The sequence below is a fragment of the Elgaria multicarinata genome, chromosome 3, assembly GCF_023053635.1.
Source record: "Elgaria multicarinata webbii isolate HBS135686 ecotype San Diego chromosome 3, rElgMul1.1.pri, whole genome shotgun sequence".
In the NCBI taxonomy this organism is placed as follows: domain Eukaryota; kingdom Metazoa; phylum Chordata; class Lepidosauria; order Squamata; family Anguidae; genus Elgaria; species Elgaria multicarinata.
This window is the reverse complement of record NC_086173.1, coordinates 46879604-46904383: the sequence shown is the minus strand read 5'-3', so window position 1 is coordinate 46904383 and position 24780 is coordinate 46879604. Positions and strand designations below refer to the sequence as shown.

Sequence of the window (24780 nt, the reverse complement as noted above, 5' to 3'; positions counted from 1 at the left end):
TAGGTGAAAGAGGAAATCCTGCCTCACCACAGACCCTTTTCACAGAAGTGAGAAACAATTTCTGTGTGTGTGGTTTTGTGGAACACAGACAGTTTAAATTGTTGCTCAGCTATTACCAATGCCCAATGTCTGACTTTTCTATCAGGATTAATTAGATTGATCAAATATGACATATGCCTGTTCTTATGTCAAGCAGCCATCACAGAAGAAACCAGGGCCACCCAACAACATTTTGATGCCTGAGACAAAGAATGAGATAGATGGGCCTCTGCTCCCCAATTTCATTGACAGAAGCTGATCACACTAGCTGTTGAAACTTACTTCAATGCTGGCTGTGCCCTCTGCAGCACCTGAGGGCAGTAGATTATCTTAAGGGGCACAGGGCAGGTTATGTGGTGCACATACAGTCTTGTTCTTGAACACCTTGCACTCGCTACCTGCTGGCTGAGATTGCAGCCTCACTGCCCAATATTAGAGCTAACTCTAGGGGAAAACACATTCATTTCTAGGCATCTACATCTGGCACTCTTGGGTAGGTTTCAGGGCCCCCAGCATGCCACGCCTTAATTTAATGTCCTTCTGAGACATTGTTGAAATTTTTAAGGAAGGTGACTAGCTGGAATCTGCCAGCTCGGGTAAGCCGGCCAGGCTCCCTAACACTGGAGGGAGCACCCCAAAGGAGGCTTTGCCCAGGGGGCTCCCCTTAGCCTCAGAGCCAGCCCAGCATCTAGCGTTCAGAGGCAGCCAGGTTTTACCATCTCTTGTTTGCAAATTAATCACAGCCGAAAAGGCTTCTTGTACTTAAGAGCTGGGCCCTGGGCTTTCCCACCCTTAGCGTCTGGCTCAAAGTCAAATCCTCCCTTGAACGCCCTGAGGCCGTTTGGAATCCCCCCTCTGGGAGATCTACTCACGGCGAGGCGCCTGCAGCCGATGGCAGGAAGGAAAGAGCCCTGGGAAGAGGGTGGGGCTGCGGCGTGTGCCGAAAGGAAAGCGAAACTTTTGTGCGTTCATGCTCTTAAAAGAACAAAGTCACGCCCGACGGCCAAACTTTGCAAGCCCTGCTTGGGTGTCCGCGTATCACGCAGCAGCCTTTGGGTACTAATAGAGTCCTTCTCTTGGGCTGTGGCAGCGGACAGAATTTCGGAGGTAAGCTGAGGTGAGTAACACGCAACTCTTAGAGCGGGAGATGCGTTTACACAGGCAACCTGCCTTGCTTCCCAGGGTGACTTGTTAAACCGCTTTTGCAGCGAAAGCTGCTGCTCAACCGCAACTTTGATCTCTTAGGGGCTGCTGTGCGGCTCTTGCACTTGACATCGCTATCGCAGGGAAAAAAGCAGCTACGTTTCTGGCAAGCTGAATTGTGGTGGGAAAGGGTCTCTCGCCCGTTTGGGGTGGGTGGGGACGGGGAAGTCTTCTGCTTTCAGTATCATTTATGGAACAGACACCGCTTCCCGGTGTCTCTAACATCTGTTCGCCAACCACTCTTGGAGAAGACAGCTCGCGCTTGTGATCGGACAATGAGCCCCATCTGCGTTACGGTACTGTGGACAATAAGTTTAGGAAGGATACTCATGCATTGTTTTTGTTCTGAATATGGAGATTAGTCGTAGTTCATCGTCTTCCTGGGTTACTGCTGTGGTCAGGCACTTCTTCAAATAGTGATGTTTCTTTATACCGTTTCTTTATTGTAAGATAGGAGTCCCAGACCTTTTGGGGCCATAAGCTGGTATGTAATTTTGAGGAAGTGCTGTGGATGCTCCAGCAAAGAGAGAGACCTAGTTCAGACGGCCTGCTAAGCCACTGTGGTTAAACATTTTGAGCTAAACATTATGGCTTAGTGTGTCATGTGAACTATTTCTAACCATGGTGGCTACATAACCACGGTTTAAATACACTCACTATCCATTTGCTGCAAAAGGGCTAGCAACTTAATCATGGCTTAGTGTGTTGTCTGAACAGTCCCAGAGACAGAAAGAACAGCTGGATCCAGTAGAATTAAAATGGATCATTTTGAAATGGAATGATTTAGATTACCCTAAACCACCATCAAATTCAAGTTTACATCGGTGTCTATAGGCTGCACAGTAAAAATCACAGATCCAGCACTTGCCAACTCCGCCCTGGCACACACATACAAAAAAGAGGGGTTTGGTTATGTCCCAACTTACGTATCGCATGGTTGTGAAAAGAAAGGGACACAAACAAATAGAAGGCAGTAGTTTTTAAAGGACTAATATATATAAGGTGCCTGAATGCACACAACTACTCGAACCGCTAGTGGAGAAGGATGATTAACAAGAAACCCATTTATTATTATACAAAAATTACAAAAAAGCTGATGTATCCCATAGTTGTTAGACAATAGTGGTGTTGGGTACTATAATACAATAAACCAATAATTGGAATGCTATTCCTACTATAAGACAATGTAAGTCTATAATATAGCCCAACAAAGACACACTAACACACTTTAGTCTATTAAACACATTTGGCAATACATCAGTACATAAACATATGTTCACGGATATTTTATGAATAAGGTTTGTTCTATTTTATTCTTATTTTATTCTTTTATTTTATTCTTTCCAGCGTTGTAAGTTGTTGACAGGATTTTGCAATAAACTTACCGTTTTCGCTGCTCAAGCTTCCTCGGAACAAACGCTACAGAGATAAGATAATATTTATGTAATCATCACATTTAGTCTAAATATCTCTATAATTATAAAATCCAAGCACTCATTTCTAATTCAGCCTAAAAATCACTCACCCATATCAGGTTAAACCGCCCATTGTAGGATATTCATCCTCAAAAAACTTTCTTGCGGGGGAGAAAACCCCTCCAATTGAAGGAAAACCATAAATTTGGCCTTATTAGAAAATAAGCATCATCTTTCTGTTTCGAACAGTTACCAAGAGCTCCAAAAAGTTATCTTACCAGCCTGTCTGTTTATGGTCTGAAGGATTTATTGCAAAATCCTTTCAACAACTTACAATGCTGGAAAGAATAAAATATAATAAGAACAAACCTTATTTATAATATATCCGTGAACATATGTTTATGTACTGATGTATTGCCAAATGTGTTTGGCAAAGTACTGGCATAATATGATTATATCGGTCAGTCCCATTAACAGTTTATATTTATTAGTTTTTCTGTAATGGTGTATGAAACGTTGAAAGCTACAGAAATGTTTTCTCTCTTCTTTTTACCAAACATAAAACTGAATAAGCATGCAAATCATAGTACTAACGTTTCCACTGCCTCTCATTTGTCTGTGTCTTCTTGCTGTCCAACAGGCTGTAAAACAAAGTCACCCTGGGTCGATCTCTCAAAAAGGGCATTATATGCCCCAGCTGTGGCAAGTCTCAAAATGCATCAAGCAACTTCTGCAGTTACTGTGGAGTGAAGTTGGTGCCTTCTAGTAGCACAAAAAGTAAGTAATTTACAGCCTTAACCATAAATCACCAAATAGGATGCAGCTACTTTCCATAAAGGATTAGGGGTGCAGTGTGAAATGTTAAGGGTAGATGAATGGGCCAGGTCTAGGATTGTTGGTGCCTTTTTGGATTTGTCATCCCCCTTGCATACCCATATGTTCTAAATACCGTAGAGTTCTTGCTGGTCAGTCATGGCCTTAACTTGTCCTGTTTTATGTACACTTACCTAGGAACAGATAAGTAAACAACAAAATTAGGAGACTTTCAATTAAACTGAGAGACCTTATCAATAAACCTGATCAGATAACAACTTGAGAAGTGGGACCCACACATGGGGGGAAAGGAAGCAGGGAGACACTTGACTTGGGCCTAGAGGTCCAGAAGGGCCTGGGTAGAGCTGCAAGGCCATTGCCATGAGGCTAAATTGCATGTTTAAGGATATTGTTTATTTTATATAACACCGTCAATGTACCTGTGTGTGTGTGTGTGTGTGTGTGTGTGTGACTTTCCAGACTACAATGTCTCTGCCAGGAGGGGTTATTTCAGTGACGCAAGTTTAGGCTTAGTCAGTGGTGGACTGGGTCTAAAAATATTGGTTGCCAGGAGACAAAGGGAGACCCTCAACAATAAGGCTATGATTTATTTTTTATAATAAATAAAATTTTCAAAAAATACATAAGTGGAAAAAAGGTACAATTAAAATTTTTGTGAAATAAATGTATATTTTTTTAGTAATTACAGTGTACATATATTGTACATATTACTGGCAGTATACAGTAGATGCTAAATGTAAATAGTTTGCTTCTACTGAACATTTTGCACATTAACATGTAGTTCAAAAGCATATTTCATGCAGTTCACTATATTAAGAGCAATCGTTTGAATTCACTAGATGATTGTGCAAATCTGTCAATAATTGTTTTTGCATACAATTCATCAAACAATTCCTTTTCAATGGATAGCAACATGTATGATTCCAAGTTCTCCTCAGACAGTGAATTTCTTAGCCTTGTCTGTGATTTTATGGTTTTAAATTAATGATTGTTGGTATTGCTTTTATTGGGTCTGTGACCGCATAATAAAAATCTGAATCTTAGCCTTGTCTTTATGATCTTTAGCTTTGAAAATGTCCTCTCACATTGGACTTTGAGTAACTGATAGTGTGCAGATGACTTTATAAAGTTCATAAAGGTTATTATATGCCTTGTCATGAAGTCTGTTGGATGACAGAATTTTTAGTACACACAATGGGCAAGTGCTACAAATTTTACACTTGTTGCAACTGGAATCCATATTCTCACCATCATTAAGCAATAGCTTTAATACATCAAAGTTCGAAGCAAAAGAAAGCCATTCCAATATTACTTGATCTTTGCTGATTTGTGGAGACAGCTTAATAATACCGTCCAGTGCTTCATCTTCAAGGCCCTTCTCTACAATAGTTTTAAACTTTGCTGGGTCCAAGCAGGATAAATCTGTATCCAACTTTTTGTGTTGTACAAAGCATGAATCTAGTGACTGGACAATGCGGTCCATTATTAGGTTAAACACATTTACTCGAAAATCAGCTAGAGAATCTGAGGAATTTCCTTCATCATCTATAACCTCATCTGCCATTCTTTTCTTCTTCCTCTGCCTCTTAACTGGCAATGCTGTTTCCGAAGAGTCAATTTCCAATGTTTGATTTTCATCCATATTCAACTGTGAAATCTTGTCATTACATTTATTTACAAATTCCAATGCCTTGCTGTGAACATTATCAAATGTTCATGTCTGTTCCTTCAACTTTGTTGTAGTTGAATCTACTAAACTCCATGCAGTAAACATATCTAAACCACTGGTATGTAAAAAACTTGATAACGGGGCAGTAGAAATATATACAAGTAAGTAAATGCTGTCAATATTGTTTCAAACTTTAGAAGACTTTGAAGTAAAACATTTGCTTCTTGTCTTGTTTTTGCATCAAACTTGTCTGAATCTTGTATCATTGATAAGCATGTCAATAGATTTACAAAAGTACTGACAGTGGCATCATCAAAACTTCCAAAGATAGTTGTTGCTGCATTGGATTTTCCAGACCATCTTGTCTCACCAATTAGCTTTAATCGTTTCATTTTTTCTTGTCCTTGATGTTTTCAAACAACTTCTATCCATACAGCCATTCTCTTGTATGATGTTTTCACAAAAGTTGCTAAATTCTGGAGCAAATTGAAAAAAGAAACTGCAGGCACACAACGTTTTGTTGTTTCAGTTATCACCAAATTGAAGACATGGGCATAGCACCATATATGAACATGTTGATCAGCCACATCAGTAATTTTACTTTGTAAATCATTATACTGGCTATGGTAGCTTGCAGCTCCATCTGTACTATCAGATAAACATTTTTTGGGATCAGTTTTAAGATGGGATGCTTTAGGGTGGATTCCTGCATTGAGCAGGGGGTTGGACTCGATGGCCTTGTAGGCCCCTTCCAACTCTGCTATTCTATGATTCTATGCTGTAATGTTTCAGTCAATAGATCAAAAAGTCCCCATTACTTGGTACAACTGAAAGTAGTCGCTCACAGATAACACCTTTAAGCACATACCAAATAATAATGCTAAACTGATTGATGGATGAATATATCTTGTGTTGAATCAACTTGAATAGAATAATATTTTGCTTGAGAAACTTCATGACTAATTATTTCTTGTATCATATTCTACATAATTTGGATTAACATGTTAGTAGTTGTTTTACTCAGGTATGTAGCAAGTCCACCTTTACTTTGAGCCTTTTCATTAACATTTTTAACATATTGTCTAATGTTTAAGGGGCCCCACTTTAAGGGCAAGCTGACACCCTGGCCAGTCCGCCACTGGGCTTAGTTATAGTAGAGCATGGAGACAAGGAGGGATATGCCAATGTCCTTACTGAAAAGCTACATTTTGAGGATAGATTTGAAGGAAGAGGGGAGTGGAGGGGGGGGGACAACAAAAGGAGAAAGTGTTGTTTCAGAAATTATGGACTGCACTCCACAGACTCTGCCCTTCACATTTAAACAATGCCTTTTCCACAGAGCTCTCTCAAGTTGTGGCCTCTCTCTCTCTCCTCAGGCCACAAGCAGTGGGTGTAGCCCTCAACTACTTTCTGGCTCCTCCAGTAATTATTTCATATTGTTACAAGGTGGTGTCCTTGGAGAGAATGGGAGGTCTTCCGATGGCAGAGGGAGCTGAATGAGTGATTGTCAAGGGGAGGGATTAAGAATGAGCAATGCTGGGAATTCCATTCTGTTTAAGCATGACGGGATTTGGCTGTATTTATGTTCCAGTAAGTGGTGGCAGACTGTAGCAGATCTTTTCCCTCAGATTCTGGAAATCTTTTGACCATTTTTCCCCAGGCCCATTGATTCGCACAAATTGGATCTTTGGCAGGGAGGGTGTCTTTAAATTTGTGCAAATGGGGTCATAATTTTTTGAAATGTTTTTTCATTGTTCTTGCGCAAATCCACCTGTTTATTGTGCAACCCCACATATTACTTCATTTAATCCAACAGAGCCATATTCCTTACTATCAAAGAAATTCTCAATCCTCCACCCGCCGCCCTTTCACTTAGGAAACACTGAAGTAGAGGATGAAATTGATTTGGGGACTAGTGATGGCCAATAAAAATTATTTATATATATATATATATATATATATATATATATATATATATATATATATTACAATCCCATTTGTGCAAATTTCAAGATTTCCCCTCTCCCATACCTCACTCTTTCCTCACATTTTCATTCTCTTTTTAGAGTCGATAGAAGTACTGCTTAAAGCACAATCTCTCTGAAACGAAAGCTGCAAGCCTGTAGTCACTTACCTGGAAGTAAGTCCCATTGATCCCTGTGGGGCTTAATTCTAGGCTTATGTAGGATTGCACTGTATCAGCCTTTTTAATTCTTGGTCTGAGAGGGTCTGACACAAAAGTTACTAATTTCAGTGCCGAAGGAGCTTGGGGGAGAACGGAGAGTGGAAAGCTCCCTTTCCTCAGGATCCTCTCTTGATAAGCAACCACCCATTGAGCAAACACAGAGTGAGCCAGAAGAAGCTCTGTCGGAGAGCCTTGGGAGCCAGGCCTCACTCTCACAGAAAAAAGTGAGTATATTTGGGTATGAATTGTGTGCGACGCAGAGGTTTCAGGGATGCTTTTCATTCCCTGAAGCAAAAGAATTGTAATGACTGGACACCGTTCTTACTGATCATTGTTATCTTGGAGCTCTTAACTACATTTTGTTGGGATGCATTCAGTGGCTGTTTGTTATAATGGTTGATTTATATTTGCTGCATTTATAAGCAAGCAATTATTTAGAGGCTTCCAAATCCTATTTTTCAGCAGAAAGTAAAAGCTGTGAACTGTGGAATGAGTTGGATGAGGATGATAACCCTCATTCCAGAAAGAGGAGAAACCAGGGAAGAGGGCCATGCTCCTCCTCACATTTTCAATTAGAACAATCCAACTACAAAAGCTAAAAACAGCAGCTGCTTAAAAGCCAACTCATGGGACTTCATAGGATACAGGCTGAAATTAATAAGTTTCAAGTCCACTTTGAAAACTAACAAAGATGGGGGCATACTTCTTTTGGGAGAGTGTTCCAGAGTTATGGAGCCACTATTGAAAGGCCCTGACTGTAATGCCTGGCAGTCTGATGGATCTTAATAGCAAGCCCTGGGACAGGTCCTCAGAGCCCAGTCTTAAGGCCTGGGGCAGGTTCACATGGGTGCAGACAGTCCTTTAAATAAACCATTTAGAGCTTTAAAGGTCAAAGTGAGACAGCTAATGCAACTTGAACAGTATTGGTGTTCCACTGCCATCGTGCTCTCTCTCTCTTCTCCATATATTCCACATCACAGCACCGTGCATATACCTAGTCCTTACATCTGTCTGGACACATAGCCAACTGGTCCCTGGTAGGCATGAAAAAAGCTCAGTGGGCATAAATCTTTGCTTGCAGTGTTCCTGCCTATGGCAGGCTCTAAAATGGGGTGTGGCAGGATTGGACTACTTGGCTACACTAATTTCCAGCAGGGTGGATTTGATTTAAATTACTACTCAGAAAGACTCGATTTAATAATGTAACTCCCCTCCCCGAAAAATGCATTCTAGTCATTGCATTTTTTGAAACTTAGCACAGAGGTAAGGGGTTGATTCTGTGTACATAGATTTGCAAAAGATCAATGGGATTGTGATCTCTGCAGACACAAATTCACAGTTTTGAGAACTGTAAAACCAAGCATCTGTGATAATATCTTCTAGATAGAAAAATTGCCCAATCTTACAGAAACCTTTGGAAGAGCATGAAATTGTGAATGGATTAATGGAATTCATTTACCAAAAAAATTAAACATTCCATGAATATACAGCCTCATGCTACATAATTAAAAACTAATCCTTATTTCATGATGAATATAACCTTTGGACTATAATGTATCTTAAATCGAAAACTATCTTTAGATAGAATTTTCCTCAAAAAGCATTTTATTAAAAAAAATCTGATTTAAATAAAAAAATCCAATTTAAATAATATTAAAAAAACCCAACAGATTTTATTTATTTATTTATTTAAAAAATCATTGTTTTTTATCCACCCTGGTTTCTAGCAGGAGGGAAAATAAAATATATTAAGATGCCAGTTATGGAAAATAAAGTCCCCTTCCCACCCACCCCACAATTGCCCTCCCTGGCCTGTGGGAGCCAGCAGGGCTAGGGAAGTGATGGACAATCTGCTTCTTCCCTCCCCCCACCTCCACCCCACACTTAGGATTGTTTTTCCCAATCTCAGGTCAGACTGAACAGTTTCTGGTCTAACATTGCAACAAGCTGTCTTGAACTATGGAAGACTGAACATCAAAAGAGAAGAGGAGAAAGGAGAAACTCAAATAATACTAGAACACAGGGTCATCCCTGAGGAGGGCCAGGATCTCTTCTCGATCCTCCCAGAGTGCAGGACACAGAATAACGGGCTCAAGTTAAAGGAAGCCAGATTCCAGCTGGACATCAGGAAAAACTTCCTGTTAGAGCAGTACGACAATGGAATCAGTTACCTAGGGAGGTTGTGGGCTCTCCCACACTAGAGGCATTCAAGAGGCAGCTGGACAAGCATCTGTCAGGGATGCTTTAGGGTGGATTCCTGCATTGAGCAGGGGGTTGGACTCGATGGCCTTGTAGGCCCCTTCCAACTCTGCTATTCTATGATTCTATGTTCCCATGGAGCTAATGGGTGGGAGATACAGGGTTAGATAAAAGAAAGTACTTCCTCACTTAGCACATTGTTTAAGTATGGAATTCACTACCACAAGATGTAGTGATGGCCACCAATTTGAATGTCTTTAAAAGGGAAATAAGACAAATCCATGGAGGATAATGGTATCAATGGCTACTAGATAGCCATGTGCTACCTCCGGTATCACAGTCAGTGTGCCTATGTACACCAGTTTCTGGGAGCATGAATGGAAAGGTGCTACATACCTGCTGTCCAAATTAGTGATTTTCTTTCTTGTGCTGTGCATGGTATTCTGAAAGAAGAGATGGATTTTCATGAAAATAGAGTGGTTTCAAGTCAGTTAGCATCTTACTCCAGGCTAGCAGCCAGGTAGGAAAGCTTCTTAAACATTGATTCTTCCTCCTTTTTTCACCTCAGAAATAACTAACAAAGATGCGTGCAGTAAGGTGGGCTACTAAGTTATTCTTTTTATGTATGGTGTTACAGAAAACAACATTTACCAAATGGGGAATCTCTGTAAAGGAGGAAAAAACAGCAACTCCAGAACAAAGATGTGAGGAGAAGGGAGAAAAAACAGCTCCTCTGGTTCAGAAACACAAGGGGAAGATAGGGGAAACAGCTAGTCCAGTACAAAGACGTGAGGAGAACGGGGCAAAAACAGCAACTCCAGAAGAAGGACGTGAGGAGAAGGAGGGGAAAACAGCAACTCCAGAAGAAGGACGTGAGGAGAAGGAGGGGAAAACAGCAACTCCAGAAGAAGGACATGAGGAGAAGGAGGGGAAAACAGCAACTCCAGTACAAGGACATGAGGAGAAGGAGGGGAAAACAGCAACTCCAGGAGAAGGACGTGAGGAGAAGGAGGGGAAAACAGCAACTCCAGGAGAAGGACGTGAGGAGAAGGAGGGGAAAACAGCAACTCCAGGAGAAGGACGTGAGGAGAAGGAGGGGAAAACAGCAACTCCAGGAGAAGGACGTGAGGAGAAGGAGGGGAAAACAGCAACTCCAGGAGAAGGACGTGAGGAGAAGGAGGGGAAAACAGCAACTCCAGGAGAAGGACGTGAGGAGAAGGAGGGGAAAACAGCAACTCCAGTACAAGGATGTGAGGAGAAGGGAGGAAAAACAGCAACTTCTGTGCAAGGACATGAAGAGAAGGGCAAACTTAAACGAAGGTATAATCTACACATTTTTTTCAGCGTGGTATTAAATATAATAAGAATTGGCCAACAGCTCTTTTATTTTCATTTTCACCCTATTTTGATAGGGAAGGCAACTGAAGCACCATCAAATCTAAAAATATTTAGAACGGTCATGTAACATGGTTCATTTGTGGTGTTCAAAAACATTCAAGTCATAACAAGATGTAAACAGTACAAATCTCAGTGAGAAGCAAGTCAGGCAGTGATTTATAGGTTATCCCCTTTCTGTGGGGCTCCCCATAATTTCCCAACCCTTCAGAGTGTTTTCAGTTTCCGTCCCCTCACCTAAGTCAGAGGCAGGGCTTGGAACCATAGAATCATAGAATAGCAGAGTTGGAAGGGGCCTACAAGGCCATCGAGTCCAACCCCCTGCTCAATGCAGGAATCCATCCTAAAGCATACCTGACATATCCCTCCACTTCTCTGTTTTTGGACCCAGGGCACATAGCTCATCATAAACGAAGGTCCTCCAGCACTTTCAGTATTCACTATTCCTCATAATCTTTCTCCATCTTGTGAGTTCACCGTCATCTCTTTTCCCTCCCCAGTGTTCTCTGCTGTTTATAAAGCCAAAACTGCTGATCCTGCTCGTCCCATGCCTCTGGTTTTCCACCTTCACCCTCATACAGTCCAGCTGGATAAGGATTTCCATCAGCTAGCATGGGCAAGGAGACAAACTGATTTCTCCCTCTCTTGGGCGCATTACAAGTTGGAAGAATTTTCCATACACCAACTCTGTCATTGGCATTAATTCCTGTTGGCATCAGGGATGTGTCTAGAGTCTGAAGGGGTATAGGATTTGGCTGCTACATCAGCAGAGTTGTGCAGACATAGCAGATAACGCCAGCATAGAGTTGTGCCGGTATATCCATGCTGTTGTGCTGATACCTCTCCAGTGGTGGAGGGGAAACTGAGTTCTGCTGGTGTAGTGGGGTTTCCTATAACTCCTCAATTGATTATAAGATTGTGAGCCCCTGCCAAAGGAAGTGAGGCAGGTGACTACTAGGAGGAGGGCTTTCTCTGCTGTGGCACCCCAGCTGTGGAATGAGCTCCCCAGAGAGGTCCGCCTGGCGCCTACACTGTACTCCTTTCGTCGCCAGCTGAAGACCTTTTTATTCACTCAGTATTTTAACACTTAATTTTAACTTAAATTTAAATTATACTGTTTTAACTCTGTATTTTAACCTTATATCAATTTTGCTGCGTGGTTTTATCCTGGTTGTGCTTTTTATATTGTATTTTGTATTTGTGTTTTTAACTTGTTGGTTGTTTTATGATGGTTTTAATTTTTGTGAACCGCCCAGAGAGCTTCGGCTATTGGGTGGTATAAAAATGTAATAAATAAATAAATAAAGATTGTGCCCTAAATAATAATTTAGAGATCACGTTTAGTGATATCTGATAAGAGTTCTAGGACAGTAGCCTATTGAGCTGCTGCACTCCCGATGATAGCGTTGTGCCAGCGGTTCTAAAAGTAACTCCAGAAATGAGTGTTAACAGATTCAGTAGAGCTCTCTTCTGTGAATTCCTCTGATGGGCCCCATTCGGGAAATGTGTGTTTCTGCTCATTATGGGTTGCTTTTAGAACCACTAACTCCCTGTTGTGCTGGCAGTCAGTCCCACAGGTGCACGGCACAATAGGATACTGCCCCTAATGCTGAATTTAATATTTTGGAACCATTTTATTTTTGAATTATTTGTTTTATTTTATCACATTTTTATATTGCTTTTTAACCGAAATGTTCACAAGGCAGCATACGTACATTAAAACAATTAAAAATTTTAATACATAATTTAATAAATAATACAATTTAGAAAAAAATATTCATGCCCACTTAGTTAAATCTTAAATGTATCTTGCTCATGTTTATGCATTTAACAAAACTGTTATTTGCATCTGCCCAAACAAGTTATGCTGACCTTGTTTTTACTCCCTGTTTCAGGCCAGTGAGTTCTGGAGATTATGTTACGGTATATTTCCATGCCATACTGTCTAAGCGCTTCAAACTGGATCATACAGAGCCTAAAGTGTCCGTCAGAGCAGAAGGCATTTCTGGATATAAGGACTGGGACGACTCTGTCTGTGAGCTGATTTTGTTAAAGTAAGTGCAATACTCTTATGTTCAGGCATGCTCTGGACTCAGTGGCCAGAAAAGGTAACACCCACATATCAAGTTTAAAAATTGGGACAAGGTATATTGCCTTACCCCATGCCCAAATGTCTCTATCTAGACTTGCATTCTAACCTCCTGTCTTGACTATGGAGTTCCTCAAATTATGAGTGCATGCAGACACATATTTTTAATGTTTAGCCTGCTGTGGAAGTGCCCTCAGCACACTTCAGTCACACAGACCATCTCCCCTCCAAGACTGAGATTGGGGAAACATCTTCTTTCGGTTTTCAGCCAGAACCTGGATGGTGCAGTGCTGTTTGTGTGTGACTCTTCTGTGCGTCACCAAGCCGCCTCCCTCGCTTCTCAGATCAGTTTTTCAAGAGTAAGACAAAAAAAGGCAAACGAAATAATAAAACCCCAAGCAAATGTTTCAGCAGGAAAAAAATGCAAATCAAAAACCAATAAAGCATGAAAGGGGCAAACGGCATTGGATTCGGAGACAGTACACACAGGTGCCGAGTGTGGCCATGGTTGGGGAGAAGCAAAACTCACACTGCAGCTTTCTTTTTCTCAGTAAAACTGTGTGCAGTGGTGGGTGTTCTGAAGCAGTAAGTAATATGTGTGTGTGCACACATACATTTACGGAAGTAGAAGCAGACCTAATTCTTAATGGCTGGTATTACCAGGGGTGGGAGACCAGTTTAGACTCATCCCTGAGAGCACCCTTTTACTTTCTCCTATGTACGTGAACAGCTGACACATATTAGGGGGCAACCTGGTGCACCAGGTTCAGGGGAGGGAGAAGACGTGGTGAAGGCAGACAAATTGGTAAACCCAAGGCTCTGGAGGGTTTGCTCTGGCAGGGAGCAATGTGTGAGAAGGGAGCAGTCTCTCTCTCTCTCTCCCCTTTGATGGTGGTTTTCTCTCTCACACACACTTTTTTTTTACGTTTTCCCTCCCATTAGTCCTTGGGCTGGCATTACCCCCTCCCCATATTCCAGAGGTATTTCGGGGGGAGTGTCTTCACAGTGCTGGGTTGTGGCCGCCTCCCTCTTCAACCCTGTGCTTTCCCTCTCCTAGGGCGGCGTCAGGATTAAGAGGGAGCGGGATTAGGAGGGAGCGGAGAGTTTCTGGGTGGCCATCTGGGTCCCAGAGCTGGAGACGCCACCGCCCTCTTTGTGGTGGAAGGCAACCGATCGCTGGGCACTTTCCACCAGGCTCCGCCCCTGGGTTGGCCCCGGATTGGCTGCAGAGTGACATTACATGGCAGAAGCACCAGGTCGATGTTGCTCCCTTTAAAAAACTCTGGGTAAATCCCCGACTTTTTCAAAATGCATCATTGCAGTGAAGCCCCACTGTGGCTGCGAACCTGCACCTGCGCCATCTAACCAACAGGACACACATCCACAGCCACCATGGGGCTTTCCCATGTGTAGACAGCTGGAGGGAAGCAAGAGGGCTTTCAGTGTGTGCAGAGGGTTCTTAAATTTTCACCCCTTGCCCCCCCCCCCCCATTCACTCTGCATGGGAATTGGAAAATGGTATACTAACCCCATCTGCTAAAACAATGATAAATAGTGAATTCTGTCAGTGTGCGAGTGTTTGCTTTTTAATTTCTAAGGATGGTATGCATGTACATATAGTGTGGAAATACTATTTACCTGAGGCTGTTATGTGTTAAGGCACAACATTGTCACCTTAAATGGAGCATGTTTTAGATCTCTACTATTCTTTTTGTTTTTGTTGGGAAAGCTTTGTTAGACTAACAAAAACATTGCTTCCCCGTTGCTGCTGTGATATGCACAAATGTGATTCATTTAAAAACAGGGATCTTGGGAAGGTTGGCTTCCTAATTGAAGGCTGGGTGGACATTTCTAAAGAGAACATGGACAAACCAATCCCCTACAAATATTTTATTCTACGTGGCAATCAGGGAGAGTATGAATTCATTTACAAACCTTCAGTGGGAAACTTTGTGAATCGCTGCTTGTACATAGACTCAAAGGAACTAAATGGTGCAGGTAAGAAATTATTCCCAGTATATCTATATCTGTATGTCTGAAAAATTGATAATATATAGTACCCAAGAAAATGGATTCCAAATACGGAAGAGTTTGCATAGCCAGAATGAGGGCACAGATAACAATTGCTGGGTTAGGACGACACGATAACCAACGATGGTTAAGTAAGCCATGATGGATTATTTAACCCATCGTGGGTTATCATGTTGTCTGTCAGAAATTTTTAAACCCACAATAGCTTATTTGCCTGAAATAACTCACTCTGATAACCCACGGTCTGCAGAGTGAATTATTTAACCCACCAATTGAAATTATTCAACCCACCAATTGAAAGCCTCTGGAGGGTACCAGGTTGCCTACCAATACTCTAGACTGTTGTGGAACATCTCTGCTCACCACCTGGGGCACATACCCTGAAGGAGGCACTGCATTCAGCAACCCTGCAGGACTGTTGTCAGATATGTAATCCCTTTTCATTTATTCTGCCACCATCCTGCCTTTATTCCCCCTGGCTCACAGTATGCAGGGGATTCCCACAGACTATGTAATTTTATTTGGGAGGAAGGCACAACCAGCTAAACTCCAGTTGCTTCTGAGAGAGCTTCAGCTCATTTTCCCTTCCTCAAAGCAGACAACATACAATAAAGTAACTACAATAGGAGTGGGATTACTATTTTGGATATATGAGACAAAACAGTCGGGCCCAGAAACGGAATTAGGAAGGTTTTATTAAATTTAGAGAGAGAAAGGGATTAGGGAGATAAGCAAGATAGAAGATAAAATAAATAAATGCTTTCTACATAGCCTAAACTTAATAAATATCAAGCTAGGTTCCAACTCACATGCTCACCAGCATGAATCTCCTCGGATTGAAGCATCTTTATTCCGTCTCATTATGGAGGTGTATTGATTGACAGGAAGATAGAACCCATTAAGTCAAGGAACTAGCAAGGGCCGCCTGCTATCAACCTTAGGTATGCTAGTGGTGGCAATTAACACTTACATTGCAGGAAAGTAGAATTGGGAGTAGAGAATTGGGAAAATATTTCCCCTTCTGCTTCTAGACAGAGCTAATGCAGGAAGGCCACATCTTTTTGATTCATTAGAAAATGCTGGCACCTGCTCAGATAACTTTTAGTTATTGGCAGGGTGGATAAAAGTCAATGATTTTTAAAAATAATAATTAAAAAATCAGATTTTTTAAATTTAAATCGAATTTTTTTAAAAAAATGTTTTTTGAGGAAAAATCTATCTAAAGATAGTTTTCTATTTAAGATACATTATAGTCCAAAGGTTATTCATCGTGAAATAAGGATTAGCTTTTAATTCTGTAGCATGAGGCTGTTTAAATTTTTTGGTAAATGAATTCCATTAATCCATTCACAATGTCATGCTCTTCCAAAGGTTTCTGTAAGATTATTTTTCGCCTTCCAATAAACTACAGCAGAAAAGTTGTCCAAATATGAATGATTAACCTATTAAACTGGGGATAGTTCACCTCACAATAATTTCATAATTATCTATCTATGATGTGTTTCTAATAGTATAACCAAATCAGTATTTTTTTATATAACTGTAAAACTAATCTGAAAAGTTGCTATTCTAAAAATGAAATCTTCATCTGGTTGTAAATATTAAGATTATACCAGCAAGAATGAGTCTTTGGTAACTCTGTTGTGTAAAATATTGCGAGGAAGAGTGCACTTTTTTGTGGGGGGGCAGTTGCATGATTAAATCGAGTCTTTCTGAGTAGTGATTTAAATCAAATTGATTTAAATCAAATCCACCCTGGTTATTGGGCAGTATATAAATATTGTAAATAAATAAATACACGACCAAATTGCCTTGGGCAAGTGCAATAGGCAAATAATGGAAAATCTGGGGAGCCTTGAAAGGGATATACCTGTGATATCTTAGCCTGCCATTCACACATGCCATCATCAAAGAAGCTAATAGGAACCAGTGGCAATAATTATGATAGAATTTAGGGCCTGTATCTACAACCTGTATTGTCTCTCTGCGATGCAGGTGGGGCCAGATTGAAGTAAAAAAATGCAATTTACTAAAGGAAGAATCAGCCAATGACTATCAATATATAATCAAATGCACATGGGAAGGGTGGAGCACAGAAAATCCTTTAGGTGTGTGCATGCATGCTTGTACACACATCTTTCTGATCTGTAAGTATATTTTCTAGCTGAGTTACTTTAATTGTAGTCTGATGCAGGTGGCATTACAGATTCTTATCAGCCATACGGGAAGATGGAAGGACTGTGTCTTGTGTCATGAAATCTTAAGGTGTTTTCCCCCCAAATTAACAGATTGGCATCAGTATGATGATATAATTTGTGCTAACCCCCCTGAGAGTATGTGGGAAAGTTGGAAGGAGTATATCCCAGGGCTAAAAAAAAAAATTGAAGGTACTGCGAAAGGAAAACAAAGAGCAGCAAAAGTGATGCTAGAAAGTCTCTTCAGTATACTGAACACCTGGACTCCCACCAACATAAAGAACTTTCTCCAGCAGTTCCGTCAGTTTTACTTGGTGAATAAAAGAACGATATATGAGAATGAGCCAAAGGAATGGACAGATCTACCATCTGGAGAAAAGCAGGTACCCTAATTCCTTGTTACCAATAACTTGCAGTATAACACCAGTTACCATATTCCTAAATAAGCAGCAACTTCTGCTTTTGTTGTGTTTAACACGGCAAATATTAAGCAACTTGACACTTTTTATTGAACAAATAGACTAAACTAGATCAGATGATTGAGGATTTCAGCCATGTTTACTTCTCCCGGAAACAGACACAGATAACAGAGATAACCTGGATGTGAAAATTGTTCCCTTTTCAGGGAACCTATGAGCCACAATCCTGCTTCTTCCATGCATGGAGCGGCCCCTTATTAGAGTTCTAGTAGAAGCCTCCCCATGCTAAGTGGGGCTGCTGCTCAGCCTTGTGTTCTGAGATTTTGGAGGTCATTCAGTACTAGCTGAGACTCATCTGTACCTCATCTGAATTGCTGAATGCATCCAAAGCCTCATTCAGAAAAGCCCAGTCCAGTTGTGAGTATGTTGCCTGCTCAGGAAGACACATGATTGCAGTCTTGGGCAATTGGTATTTAGAACATGGATTTTATGGTATCTGATCTGGTTTCAGAAATTAATCCTTTGGGGTTCAGAAACCTCCAAACCTTGTTTCTGAAACACTTGAATTTTGATCTGAATGGTGAGAGGAATTCTTTCCCCTTCAAGTCTGCATGCCATCTTTTCCCCTCTAAACGCACGCTGTTTTAAAATTTGCTTGAGTACTAGCAGCCTTTTCATCTATCAGACTTGGACACATTGTGCCTGCCCTCTGAATGAACCCTTGCCCGCTAGTACCCCCAGGCATAGCTCCATTCATGGTGCACCCCTGTAAGCCCCTGGAGAGGTCTGTCCACTTCATTCTGCCCCACAGCAGAGAAACGGGAGCCGTATAACTCAGTGCGTAAGATTACTCCTCCCTGGCTTCAAACTGTATTGACTGCAAAGTTATGTGCTGGTTAGAGAAATTTGTCACCTAGTGATAGTACTATGGGCTTCAAACACAAAAATGCATTTAAATTAATTAATATTCTTTACAAGCCAAATAATCCTGAAGTGTACTCTCATAGGATGCCCTTAGTATACATGCCAAGTTTCAGGTGTCTAGATTTCATGATCTTGGCACTCTTTTATTATTATAAATAATTCAGAACTTATCTATAATAATAAAGAACTAAATTTCAGAACTAAATAGTCCTCTTAAAGGGGTTTACACAGTAAAATCATCATAAAGCACATTAAAAAAGATAAGGTACAAAAATGCCACCCTAATAACACAATGTAATTCAATCAAATCCAAAAGTAACATTTACCCCAGTGGTTAAAATTACAACTTCAACGCCATGATCAACTTTCAAAGCAGACATAAACAATCAGGTCTTTAGAAGACAGTGAGGGCACCAGACTCACTGCCTATGAAAACGAGTTCCATAATGAAACCACTGAGAAAATCCTGTCTCTTGTGCCTGCCAGCCTGATGGATCTTCCATTTGCTTCCACCTTAACTTGCTTGCAGGAGCAGTGGTTGCAGCTAGAAGAAAAAGGGACCCACCCCACCCCTGCCTTTTCCTCCTTTCTGTTCATCATTGCAGTGATGCTGGGTACAGTGGACTCCAGGGGGTATAGTCCTTTCAGAGCCTCCTGCAGTTGCACCTTGAGGACATCCTGGAGAAGCAGCTGTGCTGGTCTCCCAACCCTCTAGAAACTACAGAGTTCAGTGATTCCAATTTCAGCTGTAAATTATCTGTCTGTGACAAAGGGGTCTTAGCAAGCTCTCCACCCACAGGTTGGCTTCCTGTCATCCAGTATAAACCATAAAAACATGTATATAACCTAAAGATACACAGAGGTACATTGGGACTGTCTTGTGTTTGTCATCTACAGAAGAACAGGTAGGCTGTGGAACTGGAATGTATTCTTATTAGCTTTCCTCTTTTATTTAGGTGCAAATGTTGATAAAGGATTATTTGAAAGAAGTGCTCTGTTCACTTCTTAACCAGAGCAGTGGATGTAGTTCATCCCAGAACTTACCTGTGCAGCATAAACTTGGCCTGACATTGATAATCATTCTGTTATCTGGAGACTACCAGATTTTCCCAGAATCAAAAGATGAATGTTTGAGACTTTGCAGACTTCTATGCTCAGAGGAGGAGCCACCAGCAGATGTAGTCAATTTTCTCAAACAAGTGATTTCAGAGGTTCAACGTGTGCGGTATGTAATTTGAAATTTAAGGTGTTGGTGTTGAATAGATTTGTAAAGTGATTCTTAGAGTTGCAACCTTCTTCCAAGACATTCCTGGGCTTTCAAACATCCCCATGATGTATTTCTATAGAGCAGGGAGGAGGAATATGTGGTCCTGGAAATGTTGGTGGACTGCAACTCCCATCAGTCCTAGCCACCATAGCCAGTGGTGAGGGCTGATGGGACCTGCAGAATAACTTCTGGAGGGCCATATATCCCCAATTCCTGTCATTACAGGTACATCTGTTGCATTACAAGCAGAAAAAAATTCATCTGCTAAAGGTAACAAACCTCTGTTGTCAGAGATCCATAGGCATCTCTCATGGTTGGGCTGTGAGCAGCAGTCTGAGGTGAACCAGAAGCTGTGGGTCCAAAGAGCAAGTCAGAGCCAGAGAACAAGCCAGGAAGAAGGATCGATGAACAAGCCAAAAGTGAGGACTAAACACACCAGAACTCAAGGAGACCTTAGTAAGGATCAACTACAATCAGAGGCTTTCTTATAGTACTTCCTATCCAGGCATATGAAACCTTGGAGAAGTCCAAATCCATGAAATTGAAGAAGACCCCTATAGTTATCATAGCTGCCACTGGTATCCTTATTTGTGTTGGATAGTGGAGCTGGATAGGGATGAAGAAATATGGGTGTATTGGTGCTGGCACCCACTGGGCTCCCCTTAGAACAGTTCTAGTTGCCAGTTCCCTGATCTTGACTTGTTGGTGCTTAGCCATGAAGACAGCAGCAGAATGACAGGCCACAGTAGAGACAGAGCTGCTGTCTTTTCTCTGCCTCTGTGAGCTGGGCCTGGGAGCCATTGGCTGCATGGCTTCCTGTTCAGCTGTAGGATGAGCTCTGAGCATGGATCTCATGGGCCAGAAAAACAGCGAGGAGCTCCCCACATGACTTTTGGGGTCTGTTCTGCCAGACAATTGCCAGTCTGGATGTGAAATTTAATACATTAATCTAACATGGTGACGATGGCAACTTGTGCTAGATGATCTTTGACAGAGTTTAAGACAGTATGGAATTGGAAGTGTTGAGCAACCTCATTGCAATCTGCATTGATTATTAATCAGCAGAATTCAGCAGCATCCTGACATTCCAGTCCCCGTGATGGAGGGCTTGCATGGCCATCTCCTGTATATGGATCTGTATGGACTTTTCAGGGCTTGCACAGTCATCAACATCTCCCAAGTATTCATCATTCTGTTAAAGTAATGGGGAGGCCCACACCAGGACAGCCCCTATGAACAAAATCCCCATAAGACATACTCAGCTACACCCCATAGGCTTGAGATCATATCTGGAACAACAACCAGCTCTGGCTGATAAAGCTTTGCAGTTTTTTATGCCCCCCATTGAATCTCTTTGGAAAGAGAGCAGAGGTCAGCCATGTTCCCGAGATACCACAGAGATTCCCTATACTTGCAGTGGCAAGATCTGGAGAAGCTGTATGAGGACTGGGTCTGTGGAGCTATCTGAGACAGGATGTACCTTGTCCGTACTCAAGCCTCACTTTGTGACTCAAGCAAACTGTTAGGGCTGGCAGGAAATAACAACTGTGAGGCAGCACCAGTGTTCAGGAGTAAAGAGCAAGTCAGAACCAAACGACAAACAAGGGGGCAGAGAGCTGAGGAGCAAGCAAGAACCAAAGAGCAAGCAATGATAAAGGCATGCAACAAAGCGCAGGAAGAACTTGTTGCATGAGTGAGGCTCAACTGGAACAAGATCTTGTCTGGGAGGATCCAGACTTGGTGGGTAAAATCAGTCCAGGGCCTTAGGGTACTTCACTGAGAAGCTGCTACCTACAGTTCAGTGGCTCACCGCAAAGGGGAGATCCTGACACAACTTTATACAAGATATCTGGAAAAGTACAAAATCATGAAACTTGGTTCTTGTGCTTACATTTTTAAAAAATATCATCTACAATGGCCTTTATATTTTTTATGCTTGTCAGTATACAGAAAAAGGAGAATATAGATCCAACCACGATAATTTTGTGCAATTGTGTGGCTGGTTTGGAGAGCTGACAGGAATAAATTATGGCATTTTCCATTTATAAACATAGAAGGCTACATATTTCTATATCATTAATATAAAAGCACTATGTGGTCTGTGTATGATGTCAGAACCAAATACAGTGCTACCTGTCCAACGAACTACTGTTAAGCTTTAGTTTTATACACAGGTATGTTTAATGCAACACTGTCACTTTTCTTGATGAGACCTTCTTTTCTTTTTCAGCTTGAGGAACTATTTAACTTTATTCTGTAATACCTGTATGGAACATAAAATTCACCAGTGGCTGTGGACGATCCCAGTTCTTCATCTATTTTCTGAGTTTGAATGCTTTAAAAATAAAACTCAACTTGAATCTGAAGAGGGCTGGGCAAGATTGGGAGGCCTTCCATTTGTTGAATTTAGGAATGAAATGGAACAAAGCTCCCTTTCGAAGTAAGTTGTAATGCATTAGTCTGGTTATCTTCCTTTTGAAAATGTTATGATAATTGGATTAAGCAGTCTAGCTATAGATTTTTATATGATAGATATAAACATATATTTTCAATATTCTGAACAAGGAGATATAACAGCACAATCCTGTTCCAAGAGGGCTTACTCCTGGGATTGTCTGGATTGCATCCTTAGTGTACAATAATACCTGAATTTCCATTGAGGGGGGTATACCATGGACCCTCCCTTTTGGGAAGACTGTGTATTTGGGCTGCACTCAGTCCTGTTTTTATGCTTAACCCTGTAACATAGAATAGAACGTCTTTTCTTGGGAGACGGTAAAACCTACACAACCTTTTTAAAAATCCCAACTAAAATTGGTTTATGAGCAAGTCTTCCCCACTCTGCATTGTCCCAATCTCTAGTGTGAGTATTCTCTGCAAAGGCATGTATGTCAAACATTGTCAAAAATTGATCACGTATTATCAAATAATAGTCAAGCATTTAACGCGTTGATTGATTAGAATAACGAAGTGCAGCCAAATGATGCTAGTGACTTCTAATGGCATTACAGAACCTCTTTCTGCTAATCAGTTATCTTCCTAATAATACTCAGTTTTTCTATGTACTTGCCATTCTTCAGTGTATATTGAAGTGCTTTTAATATGTGGGGTGTTTTTGTTTTTGTTGCAGGGATTTACTATCAGTAATGAAAGAAAAGAAGTATTTGTTGAAAGGATATGTAGCACTGTTCAGATCATGGTTCTCTTTGTTGCCTCTGAGAGACTTGGCTGGATTTATTTCTGACTTTCCTGCTGATCTGCTGGACTATCTTCTAGGAACTTTTTATAGACTGAAGAATGAGAAAATCACGTATCATAACCATTTGGTTTGTTATAACTTTTTTTTAAAAAATATTCTCTATAAAATTTTAATTGTGTTCAGCACACATTATAATATGCCTGTTAAATGCAGTAGCAAGTCAGTCAGTAAACAAGACTTCAGTTTAAAATAAAGATTTCTGAGTTCTGCAAAACATAGAATCTTGATAGTCCTGACCAAAGTTATAACCCTATTACATTTGAAGGGATTCTGGAAATCCTTTGAACTGAACAGTATTTTATTGAGCATATTTTATTTATAGTCTGTGGTCGCATAGCACCAGTTGGAATGGCCAGCCTGCAGCTTTCCCCGCTACTGCAGACCCTGGGATAAGCAGTGGTGGTAGTGGCAGTAGTGGCGGGAGGACAACGTGGGAACCACTGAGTGAGGATGGTAAATAATTCATGGTGCGCCACATGGTTGCTAGTTGTGTGACGGATGTGTGCATCATGGTTTTCCTACGTCTCCTTGCTCCGTAGTTCCCCTCCCCACCTGCCCCCCTCCCCAAATGCCTGAACAGGCCCAGTGTGACATCAAAGTAGGCACCAGGTGATCCCTTGAGGAAAGAGTTCCATAGAGAGTCACCAGTGATTAGGCATTTTCCTCTGTAACCATCACTACACCTCAGATGGCAGAGATACCCAACATAGGACCTCGATTGAAGATCTTAGTGTATCGTCAGGGTCATGTGGAACTGAGCAGTCCTTCACCCAAGGGACCTTATGCATAACCATTCAACACATGCACAGTGGCACTGCCAGTGGCAATTGCAGCAATTAACTAAATTTTGAGCCAGGAATTCCAACCCACAATAGTTTGTGCTGTGTTCAGAGATCAGCAAACTGTCTGCCAGCTTATACTCCCAATGGAGAATGGTTAATCCAGACGCCACAGCAAATAGTCCTCGAAAAGCAATCAAGCAGTCTAAGAAGAAGCAAAGGTTCCTGAAGAACCTAGCTCAAGTAACCCTAGTTTTCTTACTGCTTGATCTGGGGTTATCAATAGTGTGTTTAAATAGCATGCTTAGGACCAACCACACTTTTTTGCTTAACAAAATGCAGTTGTGCGCCCCCATTCCTAATCTGGCTACTTTAAAAAAAGAAAGAAAGAAGCATGGCCAGTCCTAAGCATGTCAACCTAAGGTGTAGTTTGGCCCTTAGACAAGAAGCTCGTCCAGATATCCTGCTTCCCTGACTTAATTTTTGTCACTATATTTTTAGGTGGTAGTAGAACTTCTGAAGACCGTGTTGTCCATCCTCTGCAATAAACAAAATAGGTAAGTGAAAGACATGAATATCATCTTTACAAATTCCTCCATTGAAAGAAGGTTTACTGAAGTGAGGAATGGAATCTTTGAGGACTAGTTTGTTTAACAGATGGTTTTAACAGATTTGAATCCTGACCTACCTTTAAAAATTCTGTAGGTTTCCTTCTTGTTAATCCTGCTTTCCCAGTACTGAGGTTCTAAATTTCAGTCTCCGTTGAAGTGAGTTCTGTGATGATGGGCTGCTGGAGAGGGTTGGGGTTGAGGTTGACCAACAGGCTCTTTTCCTCCTTCCTCCATTCTATAACTAATACAGGCCACTGGAGTCCCACT

General features: G+C 41.3%; 1 protein-coding gene across 1 annotated transcript in view; it reads left to right on the top strand.

Moving 5' to 3' along the window:
* Nucleotides 1-3404: 3404 nt before the first annotated feature.
* LOC134394557 (E3 ubiquitin-protein ligase RNF213-like) overlaps nucleotides 3405-24780 on the top strand; it is a 121750-nt gene continuing 100374 nt past the window's right edge. The window contains exons 1-10 of the mRNA XM_063120119.1: nucleotides 3405-3434; nucleotides 7415-7569; nucleotides 10182-10864; nucleotides 12835-12993; nucleotides 14833-15026; nucleotides 17348-17637; nucleotides 19554-19822; nucleotides 22101-22304; nucleotides 22995-23190; nucleotides 24404-24459. Of these exons, the coding sequence (XP_062976189.1) occupies nucleotide 3434; nucleotides 7415-7569; nucleotides 10182-10864; nucleotides 12835-12993; nucleotides 14833-15026; nucleotides 17348-17637; nucleotides 19554-19822; nucleotides 22101-22304; nucleotides 22995-23190; nucleotides 24404-24459 (2207 nt within the window). The 5' untranslated portion in view covers nucleotides 3405-3433. The remainder of the gene's footprint in view (nucleotides 3435-7414; nucleotides 7570-10181; nucleotides 10865-12834; nucleotides 12994-14832; nucleotides 15027-17347; nucleotides 17638-19553; nucleotides 19823-22100; nucleotides 22305-22994; nucleotides 23191-24403; nucleotides 24460-24780) is intronic.